Source organism: Halichoerus grypus, chromosome 8 (assembly GCF_964656455.1).
Source record: "Halichoerus grypus chromosome 8, mHalGry1.hap1.1, whole genome shotgun sequence".
In the NCBI taxonomy this organism is placed as follows: Eukaryota; Metazoa; Chordata; class Mammalia; order Carnivora; family Phocidae; genus Halichoerus; species Halichoerus grypus.
In genome coordinates this window covers 48,415,451-48,429,787 of record NC_135719.1, presented here as the reverse complement: position 1 = coordinate 48,429,787, position 14,337 = coordinate 48,415,451, and the positions used below count along the sequence as shown (strand labels likewise).

General features: G+C 52.8%; 1 protein-coding gene across 13 annotated transcripts in view; it reads right to left on the bottom strand.

Moving 5' to 3' along the window:
- The window catches only part of MEGF11 (multiple EGF like domains 11), a 242,960-nt gene that overhangs the window by 13,506 nt on the left and 215,117 nt on the right, over nt 1-14,337 (bottom strand). For 10 of the 13 annotated variants that reach the window (XR_004915732.2, XR_013450427.1, XM_036087106.2 and 7 more), the window contains exons 14-21: nt 10,940-11,086; nt 10,444-10,578; nt 10,148-10,210; nt 5,289-5,417; nt 4,096-4,224; nt 3,486-3,614; nt 2,835-2,963; nt 1,083-1,319 (exon numbers count right to left, since the gene is read on the bottom strand). Coding sequence is in view for 11 of the 13 variants with exons in the window: in XM_036087106.2 (XP_035942999.1) it covers nt 1,083-1,319; nt 2,835-2,963; nt 3,486-3,614; nt 4,096-4,224; nt 5,289-5,417; nt 10,148-10,210; nt 10,444-10,578; nt 10,940-11,086 (1,098 nt within the window). In the remaining 2 variants the exon portion in view is untranslated. The remainder of the gene's footprint in view (nt 1-1,082; nt 1,320-2,834; nt 2,964-3,485; nt 3,615-4,095; nt 4,225-5,288; nt 5,418-10,147; nt 10,211-10,443; nt 10,579-10,939; nt 11,087-14,337) is intronic. The other 3 variants (XM_078079176.1, XM_036087101.2, XM_078079177.1) reach the window with 1 other exon arrangement.

The following is a 14,337-nucleotide window of genomic DNA, read 5'->3' as shown; positions in this document are numbered from 1 at the left end:
GTCATAGAAGAAAATCCCCAAATCAACTCTGTGGGCTTGGGATTTCATCAGGGGATATTTGCTTTGGCTGAAACCCAGGGAGGCAAGCAGGCCAGGAGCTCTCTGAAGGCAAGGTCTGCACCTGGACCACCCCTGTCTACCCTGTATCACCTAGCATGGAGTGGGCACATGGTGGGCAGTACTTAGCAAGAATGGGCTGATGTGATCTTGGTTTTCTGAGTCCAAGATGCTGGAGGCTGCATGGAGCCAGCTGGAGAAAGTGATCATCCTTGTGCCTACCCAGACAGGCCCAGCGTCCTGTGGCCTAGGGCTATGGGCAATTTCAGAGCATTTTGACCTCTTCTGTTTAACTAAATATGAAGCCCAAAGCCTCATTTCTAAGGCAGCAGTCCAGGGTTCAGTAGAGAGGAAGGATCTGGCCTAACAGCCCCACCTCCACCCCATTCAGACTCTAGATAGAATGCCCATTGGAGATAATTACCACATTTGTGGATATACTGGGTCATTGCCCAAACTTTCAACTCTCCCCCCACCCCAAGTCGGGCACCATCCCCTTCCACTGTATTAATAGGGCCCTCCTAACTCTGGAAACTAGGAGGAAGGATTGCTCTGAGGCCTTCCCCAAGGAAGCAAAGATGGAACAGGGCTTGGAAATGGCCCCAGGGCCAGTTTCTTGGGGTGGCTCAGGCATTGGGCTGGGAAGAGGTTCCCCTGGAGAGTTTCTAGGAAAGTTACTGTTTAGTGTGGGTGTTCCTGTGGCCAAAGCCTGGTGAGAAGGATGGGAAGGAAGCTCTGGGGAAATGGAAGGAGACTCCTAATCATAGCTGCTCAGAACTAGGCATCTGGGAAAGGACATACTCATAAAACCCCCTCTACCTTTCCCAAGTAGGCTTCTGCTCCCCACCCCCATTGTCTCTCCAGGAGAGTCTGAGCATCCAGCCCCAGCAGGCAATCCTGCAAGCCTGACCACCCACATTCAGCAGTAAACCCAGGTGTCCCCAGGGGTATCATGTGGCTCTTCCTGGGTTGTGTGTGTGTGTGTGGAGGGGTAGGAGAGGGGATGCTGGGGGCATAGCCCTTACCTGAGAGCGAGTAGTCTGTGCTGGTTATCCTCATGGCAGGTGTATAGGAGACACGGGGAGCCAGGTCACGGCCTTTCTCTTTCTGTCGCCGCCGGCGCCAAGCAAACAGGCCTAGCAGCACCACAATGAGGAACAACAGGAGGACGATGCCTGTGACAGCACCCACTGAGTGCCGCTCTGCACCCAGCGCTGGGCTGATCTTGGTGTAGGGATTCAGCTCCTCCATCATGAGGGCAGCTGTGGATGGAGGGAGGACCTGAGTCTGGGGCAGGCCTGCTTGCTCTTCAGATCCTGGCCCAGGGCCTAGACTCCTCTCACTTTAGGAGACCTGGTTCTGGTCTTTGGCCCTATTCTTCAATCCCTGTGTGATCCTATCCCTCACTGTGCCTGTTTCTTCGACTGCCTTCAGGGGATGGAGCTCCAGGATTATGACAAAGAACAAATGTGATCGTGGATGGCAAATAAAATAACAACGAATGTTTACTGAGTACTTTGTTCTAAAAAGTGAGTTACAGATATTCACTCATTTGATCTTCCCAGCAGCCATTTAATATAGGGACTATTTAATTATTTCCCTTTCACAGATGAAGAAAGTCATCACAAGGCTAGATAACTTACTCAAGATCATATAACAGGTAATTGGTAAAGTCAGGTTCCTCAGGAGTTAGAAAAAATTGGACTCAGCCCATCTCCTTGCTTACCAGCTGTGTGACTCCCCAAGTTCTCAGTTTGTTCGTTTGTAACATGGGGACAATAATTCCACCCTCCGCAGGGAACTGTGAGCATCATATGACAGACTGGCAATGAAAGTGTGCCTTTGTGCCCAGGAATACTGTCCACAAAACCCCTCTTGATGATGTATGTGTGGGCTAACTCCATGCTGACGCTAAGCCCATCGTGGAGGTCATCCTGCTGCCTGGCACCATCTAGACCTCTCCTTGGCTATCATCAGCAACTGGCCAAATGGACTAGCCAACATCCTCGGGGGAAATAATGTGCTGCATTATCCTTCTTCATGCTATATCATCAGAATGCAATGGAAATGTCTTTTGGCCCCCTTTCTGTTATGTGGGTAAATCGAAAGCCCATTCTCATTCCCCATCTTCTAGACCAAACAACAATAATAATCAATCCCTTACTTGTTTGCAGCACTTCACAAAGGGTTTTTTTGTATACAAAATCATTTATTGAGTGCTTGCTTATGCACCAGGACTGTGCCAAGTCCTCTACTCGTATTGTCTCAACTTGGTCCTCACAACTGTCCTATGGGGTGTCCTCTGACTGTAGAGCTGGAGCCAGGGTTGAGCCCCTTTGGGCTCCTTGGCCCTCAAAAGAACCTTGTCTTGTGCTGGAAGACCAGGTTTAATCTCTTCCCACTTTGCATGTGGAATAATAAGCTCAGTACAATGAAATGACCTGCCCAAGACATCTAGCGGAACCAGAACTGGGCCTATCTTCGACTGTCCATTGGCCTTCTCACATGGACTAGCTTGTGGTACCCTTGTTCGGCTCACAGGAAACCTGCCAAGTATGAGCATGGGGAAGCCATGACTGAGAGGCTCCTGCTCCGACTGCCTCTAGTACACAGTACCTGGAGCCTCTGCCTGCCCCTCTGCAACACACCCCTTTGCTCTCCTTCCAGAAGTGAATAAAAGGGAAGTCACACACTGTCCTTATAAAATCCAGTTCCCATTGGAATCTCCCTAGGCCCTTTCCAGAGCCCCCTGCCTAGGGACTCCACCTGTGTATTACCTTGGTCACACCGGATTCCTTTGAATCCAGAGCTGCAGTAACAGGTGCCAGTGACGTGGTCACAGGTGGCATTGTTCATGCATTCGCACAGCTGCTGACACCCATAGCCAAAGGTTCCTGGGGCACATCCTGTGTAGCATGAAGAAGACACGCAGTAGACAGTGAGACACACCCGTGGCCAGCTATGATTAGCCAGTTCTGACTCGCAGAGTAAAACCTATTTCCCTGTGGCTCCCATTGTGGTTTGGTTTGATGCTTGGGGATGGACAGAGCACCTCAGCCCTTCCACTTCCTCCTCACTTGACACATGGATGCAGCATCTTCACGTGCGAGGCCCTGAGGTGGATGCCGCTGAGGCTTCAAAGAAGCATTAGAGAAGATCTGACTGCCTTTATTCCCTCAGTACCCCCTCAGGCGTCTGTTCTGCTCTCAGCAACCCCCCCATTCCTCCTCCAACCCCCAACTGGAGGAAGAAACAAACATCGATGTAGGCATGACCCCCTTCAGCCTTTTTTCTTGGAAGCTGCTCCAAAAATCCAGGGAACAGGAGGTGCAGAGCCCTGAATGAGTGGACTGTGAAGGCGGAGGCTTCCCCGGCAGGAGGCTGATGCCCGGCACTCACACCCAGGGTCAGGGGTTGGGACAGCTTACTCTGCTCACAGTGCCGCCCAGTGAAGCCCGTGCGGCAGGTGCACTTGCCGCTGATGTGGTCACAGCTGGCGCCGTTCTGACACTGGCACACGCGCCCACAGTCCTTCCCGTAAAACGCTGCAGGGCAGCCTGGAGAAACAGGGTGGGGACAACTGCAGCGGTGCAGCTGGGACCAAACCTGTCATCTGCTGCCTCTCCTGAGCACACGGTGAGGAGCAGTGAGACCTCACCTCAGCTGTCTCCGCACTCCGGACGCTCAGGCCGACGGGGTAGGGGTGGCTGTGAGGAATCCTTCTGAGCCTGAGAGGCCAGGCTGGGGTCTCCCTGCCGTGTAGCCACAGGCTGTTCCTCCCTCTCTGGGCCCCAGTGTCCAGGGGCTCAGGTCTTGGTGATTGCTGGAGCACCTTACAGCCCTGACTTTCCAGGACACGGGGCTGTTCAACCCCCTGAATCCACCCAGGTTTCCCACTCCTTGGGTGGGGTGGGGGCAGCTCCGGACCCTCGGGCCCCGCCTCCTCCCTCCCTCCACCGGCCTGGACGATGCCCAAGGCAGCCAGCAGGCCGCAGCATGAGATTCTGAATGGCGGGTAGGCCGGGAGGCAGGACTTACGCTGCGTGCAGAAGAGTCCAGTCCAGCCAGGGGTGCAGTGGCAGGCTCCATCCTCAGCGCTGCAGCTGCCCCCATTGTGGCAGCTACATGTGTGGAAGCAGGCGGGGCCCCAGAACCCTGGTGGGCAAGCTGGGGGTGGGTGGGATGCACAGGGTGAGGGCAAGGCAGGATGAAGCAGACAGAAAGGGAGAGAGAGGAAGGGGGATGGCACATCAGCCGAGATGCCATGATACACCCAGCTGGTATTTTCTGGCTTTCCTGACACACTTCCCAGAATTCCTCCACTCACCTCTTGGCCCACTTACCCAGGATTCCCATGAAGCCCAAATTCTCTGCCCACTCTCCTAGCTCTGAGGGCTCCTGAACTTCCCTTCTTGGGGGACTGGCTGTGATTTGGAGCGTGTGGGTGGGTGTGGTAAACTAAACATTGCAGTTTACAGTGTGAACACTGTGTGTTAACTTCCCCATGACGATGGGGACTTTCCCAGGATAGGGACTCCCCTCTTTCGGCTGCTGAGCTCCCTGAGGAGGACACTTGTGTCTCCTCCACCAGAATGGAAATTCCCTCAGGCCAGGCCATCTAACTGGGACCTCCCTAGGGGTACTGTCCCTGTCTCACCCATCAGACAAGGCGCTCCACGGGGCAGAGGTTAAGCCTCCATCCTTAGATTATGTGGTCTCTGGGTACACCTTACAAGGCTGGGCACACCTTACAAGAACAGCCTCTACAATGCCTTGTCCAGGCTTATGTGCCCAGGACATCATTCACATGGGTCACTCAGGGGACGCCCTCACCCCTCTGAGGTGACTGCTCTGCTCTCACCTCACTTCCCCACTTCCAAACCCCAGCATGCTAGTCCCTGCCCCTTCTTCCTCCCCAACCAAACTTAGGGGCTACTTCTTGCTCAGGTGCTCATGGAGTATTAATTCTCGGTGGGGTAACAATGGTACTCCCAACAATGTCAGTACCTTTCATACTAACAGTTAATAATGCCAATGATCAACCCTAATAACTCATCACGTCAGCTATGGGACTCTAACTGGGACTCAGGTGGACAGTTTTGTCTGTGGAAGGAGATTTCAGTCCTGGGAGGTGGAGGCACCAGGGGCAAAAAAAGAGGTTCTGGGCAAGGAGGAGGGTGTGTTTTGGGGCCTGGCTCCTGGTGGGGGGCATTCCTTGGGCAGCTGCTTACCCTGTGAGCAGTCCTTGCCAATCCATCCGGGGAAGCACTGGCAGGAGCCATCGATGGGGCTGCAGGTCCCATTGTTGGCACAGGAGCAGAGCTGGGCACAGTCCTGCCCAAAGTGCCCTCCAGCACACACTGTGGGCACAGGACAGCCTGGCACCTGCCCTCCCACCTGTTCTCCTCAGACCCCCACCCACAGCTGCTGCGCCCCTGGAAGTTCCCAGGCCACAGCTCTGGCGGCCCTGGGCTCCCGATCTCGGTGGGAACTGCCCACCTCCACAGCCCCATCACCCTTCTCCAGTTGAATTCCCTTCTTGTGCCCACAGCTGCATTCCTCTGGAGGCTCAATTAATGATCCCCTTTGAAGGCACAGACTGAGGCCCAGAGGGGTAGAGTCAGTCGCTTGGGCCTCAAGATGGAAGCGGCTGAGGCTGGGAATCCCACCTCCGCCCTCCATCCAGTGCTCCCCACACTGCTCCGCAGCCTTCTGCTGTCTGTTACCACGTTCTTGCCAGCATCACTGATCCCATAGGCACGAGGGTGGACAATGTTTGTAGCTGGAAGGAGAGGGACGAGGGCAGGGGAGCAGGTCGGCCTGCAGTTAGACTGTCAGACGACTGTCTCTGCCCACCCATTTCCTCTGTCTCTCCAAATCCCACCTGTTCCTCAAGCCTTAGCTCAGCCTCCGGACAGCCCTCCTGGGCTCACAAGGTGCTGTCTTCCACTGAGCCCCTGTGGTATTTCACTTTGAGTCACTTGCAGGGTTGTGGTTCTCACCCCCTACCCCCCGGAGGAGTCACCCCTTGGTCCCTAAAGGAAGGGCTGGTTTCCTCAACCAGGCTGCAAGTTGCTGTAGAACTAGGTCTGAGTGTTAGTTGAGCACCTACCTCTCATTTCCCTCGCAGTTCATCCTCCACCTGCTTCCTACAACTTAAGCTCTCTAAAGCTTAGCTCTCTTCCTGGCACTTCTGTGCCCTGCTCGAACATCCTCAGTGGCTCCTACTGCCCCACAATAAAATCTGGATCCTAAAGAGCAACACTTAAGCTACTTCACCTGGTGACTACCCCTCTCTCCCAAGACGCATAAGCCACTGGCCCACACACCACTTTCTAATAACACCCCATGTTATTAGAACTTAGCTCCAGCTGTTCCCTTCCAGAGCTTCCCTGACCCTCCTGTCCAGCTGTGGAAATCTTACCTTGCCTATAAGACTCATTTTATTTTTATTTTATTATTATTATTATAAGTAAGCTCCACGCCCAGCATCAAGCCCAAGGCAGGGCTTGAACTCACAGACTCAGATCAAGACTTGAGCTGAGATCAATAATCGGATGTTGAACCGACTGATTCACCCAGGCGCCCTTAAGACTCATTTTAAATGCTACCTTCCCCGTGATCCCCCTGTAGTAGGCTGCTAGTCCTTCAATCATCCAGTCTTTTCTTCCTTAGAAGTAGAATCTGGAGTTTTGGCTGGGCTTGTGGCCACCTGCAATAAAGACTTGATTTCTGAGGCTCCTGCTCAGCTGGGTATGGCCATGTGACTACACTCTGGTAAGTGGAAATGCGTGTCTTTGTCCATTCCTCGTCCTTGTTGAAGGATAATGTGGATTATGGATAAGAACTGTGGATAAGGTGGCTGGAGTTTAAGCAGCTACCTTCCATCAGAGGTGGAGGCCATGTGCCGAGGATGGCCGAACAACAGGACAGGAGGAGGCTGGCTCCTGACCTCTTTGTAAGCTACCTTGCCATTCTCCAGTGGTCTGCTTCTGGATCGTTTCTTTCTTCCTTTTTAAGGGAAATAACGTTTGTCAGTTTCAAGCCAGTTATTTGGGGTTTTTATGTCACTTAAAACAACTTAATCCTGACTCGCCCATCATCTCTGTTCTGGACAGCTATTTCCCTGTTTGAACTTCCAGACTCTCTGTTAGTTTCTTCCCTGGTCTTCTGTGTACTGTGACTTGTGAGCCGATTTCAGGCCAGGCCTGAGTTCTGCCCATGTCTTTGTTCTCCACGATGCCTGGAAAAAGCAGGCATGATGGCTGAACGTATGGGAGTAAACTGGCTCCCCTTCAACTCTCAAGTTCTGCTGGGGAAGGCTGAGCTCTGAATGTCCCCCTCTAGACTGCAGGCTGTGTGAGGGCAGGGCATGTGGCTCTCTTGTTCCTTGTTGTGTCCGAGTGCCCAGCACAGTGCCTGACACACAGCAAACACTCAGGAAGTATTCCAAAATGGAATACCAAAATAGGCCCCAGGAGCAGTGACCTTCCAGTGGGTTCTGCTGGGATCACTGACTCCTGTCCCTTTGAGCTCTTCTCAGTTCAACCTTCTCCCTTCAAAGCCCAGTTGTAGCCAGCCCTCCATCCTCAAAGAAGGCTTCATTGCATTCCTGTTATGGGGGAGGAATTCCTTGAACCCCCCGAGGCCCTCAGTTGGGTGAGCCACATGGAGGATCATGGGAAGGTATTGATTCTTGAAGCAAAGCAACGTACCCAGGACCCAGTTCTCTTAAACCTTAGGCTCGCACCCTCTCCTTTATGCCACACTGCCTCCCCTTGCCAGCCCTTCCCCAACAAGATGGTCAGATTGTGGGCAGTTGGAGCCTAGGATCTGTGTCCACCCTATGCCTTTCCTGGGCATGATCAGTGGTTGGGACAGATCATGAAGGCAGCATGGCACACCAGGGTCTCCAGTCTAAAGCCTTGGGTTTGGGTCTTAATTTTATTTATGTATTCCACAAAAACTTCTATGGCACTTATATGCACTGGACACTGTTCCAGGTGCTTCACAAATAGTAGTTCGGTCAACCTCGTAATACTGTCAATGTTAGATATTTTCATTATTACTCCCTATTATTAACTTAAGGAAACTGAGGGACCGAGAGGTTAAGTAATTTGCCCAAGGTCACACAGTTCGGAAGGTCTGCCACGTTCTGGCTAAGCACCTTTGAGCAGACTGCATGACCCCTCTGCGTCCTGTTTCCTCATCTTTGAAATGGGGCCTGTACCCGTCACACACTGGCCTCAGGCCGTGGTTGACAGCTGTGGGGTGGGAGATGGCTGATAGTGGGGCCCTGTGCTTCCCCTGGCAAAAACCTTAGCTCCTACCAGGGCGGCTGACACACACCTAGCCACCTGCAGCTCAGGTCCCAGCTTCAGCTTCCAGAACAGCAGGTTGCCCAGCCTCCTCTTCCCCACCTCTGCGAGGTGCTTGATTTGGGGAGCCCATTCTCCACCCCTGGCCCTGTATGGGGAGTGGGGTGAGCTGCTCCACCTACCCATACTCCCCAAACCAGCTCTGAGCTTCTCTAACAAGACAGTCTTATCTTTGAAGTCTTTCTCACCCACACAAGGCTGACAAATTCACCTACAGAGCTGCTAATGTGATCAGTCTAATACATTAATTGGTCGACTTCTTAGCTGAATCAAGAGTGAGGCAAAAAGAGGGGCGGTGGAGAAGGGGGCTGGTGAAAAGAAAACATCTGGTTATATTTAATCTATGTTTAATGATTCTGCATAAGCAGTGTCTGTAATTTGTAACTTGCTGGAAAGCCGGTCATTAGAAAGTGTCAGTTCAATTTTTTACAAGGTTTGAGACTTAACCAGGGCAGTTGCCATTAATAGCAAACTCTATTAGATCTATATGTGGAAAATACTCATTAGGCCAGCGGGCGATAAATCAGACATCGCAGGATCCGAGACTTACTCCTCGGGCTGCTTAGATCCTAATTTAGACCCAGCCTATCTGTATTGACGGCTGGGCTCCAATGTTTAATAAGTAAACCTCGACGTGTCAGGTTATGATTAAACTGTCCTGGGAGGGCTGCAAGCAAATGAAACTGTCACATATGCTTCCCTGGGGCCCAAACTTCTCATGACCTCAAAGCATCATGGAGTGAACTTTCCACTCATACATATTAACGGCCCATACACTTACAAAGCCAGCCCAGCTCAGTGGTGATTATTCATCAAAAGAATCTGTTCCCCTGGGAGGTAGTGAGCTCTCAGTGGAAGCATTTAAACACAGGCCAGATGAGATTCTTGCACAGATGACCTTGAATTTGCTTTTAGCTCTAAGTTTACCTTAGTCTAAGATCTCTTTGCTCCTTACAGGAGAGAGTGCAAATTCTGTAACCCTGTGTTCTAAGCTGTCCTGAGGGCCCCAGACTCCCTTCCCAGTTCCCTCTGCCATCCCCACCCAGCCCCCCGCATCCTTCAGCCGCTCTCTACTGCTGGACAGTCAGGTGTCCACACCCAAGCTGTCTGCTCTACCCACAATGCCTTTCTGCCTTCTCTGCCTTCTCTGCCTCTTAGGCTGAGGCCTCACTGAAGGCCTGCAACAGCACGGAGCCGCCCCCCCAAATCTACACCGCCTTGGCCTACCTAACTGAGCCAGGGATGGCAATAAGCAGCAGTATTTGCTGGAGCCAGCTTCTACCTTCACACTGGTTGTTAAATATTCAGGAATTCTGTGACCCGTGTCAAACCCCTGGTACACGGAATCAGCCGTGGTGGAGACATTCAGATCATGGAACTTGCTTGCAAATGTTACAAAGCAAGGCTTTCCCCCCACAGAGAGCCAGTTTAGCAGCACACCAACGCCAATGAGCTTTGTCTCCCTTTCTGAGTCCTGTTGAGTGGTGGAGGTTGGCTGGAGTTGGCGTTGCGAAGGATTCAGCCGCCGAGACAGGTAAGTGTGCCATGAGGGATCGGCGATGTTGGCCTGAGTGTGGGGGGAGAAGGCCTGGGAAGCTGCCATCTCCAGCTCCTGCCAGAACTGTCCCCTCTGAGTTCCCATGTCATCCTCTGCCTTTACCACTTGGCACTCGGCATAAGCCATTTGGGGACACTTCTTATGCAGAACTCACCTACGCTAATTTCATTTTTCATCAGCTTTGGAGTTGGAATTTCTCGGCTCTGCCACTTCCTAGCTGTGAGACCAAGGAGAAGTCATTTAACCTCTCTGAGCCTGTTCCTTTACCTGCATAATAGCTTCGTCTCACGCCTGGTGGTGACCAATTCTCAGAAGGGTAGGCCCGAGCCCTGATGAGGCAGGGAGCTGCCTCCACGGAGTATGATGAGAATCCCCCAAGCCCCTCCTTCCAGCCACTTCCTTCCCAGGATGCCTCACCTCCCTGGCCCCCACTTGCCCTAGAGACACTACCTTGGTTGCAGAGGGCTCCGGAGAATCCTGGGAGGCACTCACAGATGCCGCTGATGTGGTGGCACGGCCCACTGCTGTGCACGCAGAGGGGACACGGCTGGGCGCAGCCGTGGCCATAGAACCCAGGGGGGCAGACTGGGGATGAAGTGGAGATGGTGGTCAGCAGCCTCAGGGGCCCCAGTCAGCTTGGCTACCTGTCCTGTCCCACATGGGGATGAAGGGAGGCTTCTCAAGAGTATGGGGAGAGCTGTCCCCACCCTGCACCTTTGAGGGCCCGTCCCTTCCTGCAGAGAGAAGCTGTGGTCTGGTCCGGTTTCCACTGAGGAGCCAGGCTGGGCCCTGAACTTGGGGACGGAAAAGCCAGCACAGGGAGAGAGGGGACTAGAAGGGAGGGGTTTGATGGGGGCTGACACTGACTTGTTCCGGCCCTGACTTACTCCAACAGGGAAGGGGTGGGGAAGGTGAGCCATCTGTGGGGTGGGGGGCTCAGCCTTACTTCTCTGGCATAAGGTTCCTCGGAAGCCAGGGGCACACTCGCAGCTCCCATCCTCTGGGGAGCAGGACCCGCCGTTCTCGCAGCTGCAGGAGACGGAGCAGTTGGGACCCCAGCGACCAGGCGGACACATGCTGTCACAGCGGATGCCTGTGGGCCAGAGGTAAATTTGGGTCAGAGGTAAAAGGACTGAAGTCAGAGGGAAGGATGATGGGAAGAGGCCCTCTGCAGAATGAAGGGGTGGAGGTGAGCACAGTGCATCTGGGAATGTAGATGAAAACTCCAGTCCAGGCTTGGCTGGTCAGGGAGGGCTTCCAGGAAGAGGTGATGCCCAAAGTGAGTCAGTCCTAAGGGGCACGGAGGAATTTACCAGGTAAAGGAAACTCTCTGTGCAAAAATTAGGAGGCAGGAGAGAGAATCATGCCTTAAAAGAAAACAGCAGAGTGTGGCTGAGCCACAAAGTACAAAATGAGGTATGGCAAGAGATGAGATTGTGGGACCAAGAAGGAACCAGGTCATGAAGGGCCACCTTCCTTTTTGACATCTTCGCTGGTATCCAATGTTAGGCTTGACAGAAACCAACTGTGGGGCAAGGGAGTGCTGTAATGGGGCCGGCTGCAGCAGCTGGGAGTGAGCTACATGCCCACCCATGTTAGCCCAGGAGCCACTGGTCCTTTGGGTCCCAGCCAACCTAGGGTGCGGGCCCAGACGGTGGGTGGGGTCTCTTCAGATTCTTTTGACCACGGCCCTCAGCACAACGTGGATTTTATTTTATTTTTTAAAGATTTTATTTATTTATTTGACAGAGAGAGACACAGTGAGAGAGGGAACACAAGCAGGGGGAGTGGGAGAGGGAGAAGCAGGCTTCCCGCTGAGCAGGGAGCCCGACGCGGGGCTCAATCCCAGGACCCCGGGATCATGACCTGAGCCGAAGGCAGACGCTTAACGACTGAGCCACCCAGGCACCCCTGCAACGTGGATTTTAGATCTTAAGTGCACATACGTGTATGACAGAAACCAACACTTTGCAAAATGACATTTTACTGTCACTGGAGGTGCTGCACTCTGATGTCTTCTCTGCACTGCGTTGTACTCTATTAAGAAAGAGGAAGAAGGCCTACATAGTCTTTTTGAGATGAGATAGAGCGAATATGTACTGAGGTGATTACAGCCCAAAGGCTAAGAAGGAATTTCGAAAGGCCTGAGGCTGGAGGCCCCAGCTCTGGGGCAGAAATGCTTCCAGTCTGACATACATTAGGCGAACAGAAGGCGTGGGCCCAGGAAACTGGCTTGGCTTGGGAAGGCGAACATCAGAGGCTCAGAGAAGAGCAGAATTAGTTTAAAAATCATGTCTGCCTTGTTACAGGGACAGGGATTATGGGAAAGAGACAGAAAGAGGGAGGAAGACTCTCAGGCCCGGCGGAGAGAGCCAGCCAGAGCAGCAGCAGGAGAGTAGTGGGACCAATCTGGAGGCAGGCTGGAATTGTACAGCCCACCCGAGCCCGTGGGAAAGGGAGGAGAGGGCTGAGCAGCCAGAGAGAGCAGAGAGCGAGGGGCCGCAACAGGGCTTTGCTCACCCTCCAGCTCCCGTCTAGTCTAGCGCCTACATTCCCTCCCTGGCCTCCCTCCTGTGACATCTCAATTTGGCAGCAGGGCGAGGGCTTTCGATGCCACTCTCTGAGAAATGAGGCCTCTTTGTGGAGGGAGGGAATCTGGCCGGCACGCTTCACCCCTTGATGGAGGTCTCGCCCGGTGCAGTTTCGGGTGCTCAAGGGGCTAACACCCGGACAAACCCCGTGCACGGACCCAAGGGGAGCCTGGGGAAGCTAGAACCACGAGGCTGCTCAAAGCTTTGGATACAGCTTCAAGTCTCCCCTTCTCTGGGAACATAGGAGCTGTGACCAAGGAATTCTTCTGTGAGAAAGCCAGGATCAGACTGCGGGCCGAGGGACTCTGCTGTTCCCGGGAGGCACCCTGCCACCTGACAGGGACCTCTGATCCCATCTGTGCCCCACGTGCTCACATAGTCTGACCAAGGCACACAGGTCACACTGCTCTTTCCTAAACCCGCTGCAGACCCTGCTGTGATTAATGAAACCCAATACACGCAAAAGCCCCCTTGAATTCATGGCAGCTCTTTGCTATCGAGTGTTCTCCCAATCAACGGGTATTTAAAACTACAGCTACTCTCGTGTGGGACCCTCAAAATGTTTTCATGTCCCAAAAGGGTTCTCTTTCTTGGGGATTGAGAACCATGGCTGCGAGGTGATCATGTAGATGGCAGGTGGTGGCTCACTGTTTTTAGGATCTGGCAATTATTATATTCTAGGCCTGGTTCTGTGGGAGTGGGGCCCCTGTTGGAGGTTTTCATATGTCCTAAGAACTCCCTGGAACTTAAGACACTCCCTGAGTGGGGAGGAGGGTCCAGGGTTTCCCCCTGCATGGAGAGCCCCGGTTCTACTGGAGCGGTCAAAGGGGCTGCCCCTTGGCCTGTGCGAGGGTCTTCCAAGCACAGCTTCTGAAGAGACATAGCTTCACCAGTTATCTTATCTAGGCCCTGTTTTCCCTAGTTAAATAGGGATAATAATCCCCCTCAGAGGGCCTTCCCTGTCTTATCCCTAGGGAATCTCCCTGCTTTATTTTTCAGGACTCCCTACATATCCATGTTGATGGGTAAAGCTAGGCTAAGAATCCATGTATCATGACCTCAAGTCCATGCCACGAGGCCAGCAACTCAGCAGCCTATATCCTTCAGGCTCTGCTTAGGGTCCTCCTTCTCCAGGAAGCCTTCCCAGATGTCTGCCCAGGGATTCAAGCATCTATTGGGTAGTCAGTGGCATACAGCTTTGTCCCTGCCTATTATTTGAATGTTTCATACATAAGTCTTGTGTCCCCTGCCAGCAATCTGAAGGCAGGGAACATGGCTTATTGACACTTCTGACCCTCCTTATTTGGTGCTCCTAGTGGACAGGACGCCATCTTGGTTATCTTTGCTTCTCTGGTGCCCAGCATGGTGTCTGGCACGTAACAGGTGTCCAGGGACCATTGCTGTTACTGAATTTTGCTATTTAATGCTGGGCCTGACACAGTGCTGGATATACGTGGTAGTTGCCAACTAAGGACTTGGTGATTGCTTGAGTCAATAAATGCTAATTGAACGAATAGATGGCTCCTTTTTACGATGCAATTCCATGTCCCCATCCTATTGGCACTAATGCCCCGAGACCTTGGACATCTCTTTTCCTCATCTGTAGTCTGAGGAGGTTAGAGTAGATCACCTTGGAGGTTCCTTCGCTTCAAGGGGAAAAACTCATATATGGTTATAGCCCAGCTTCTTTCAATTTACTTCAATAGACATTTACTAAACACCTGCTATGCACAGGGCAAAGTGAATGAAACAT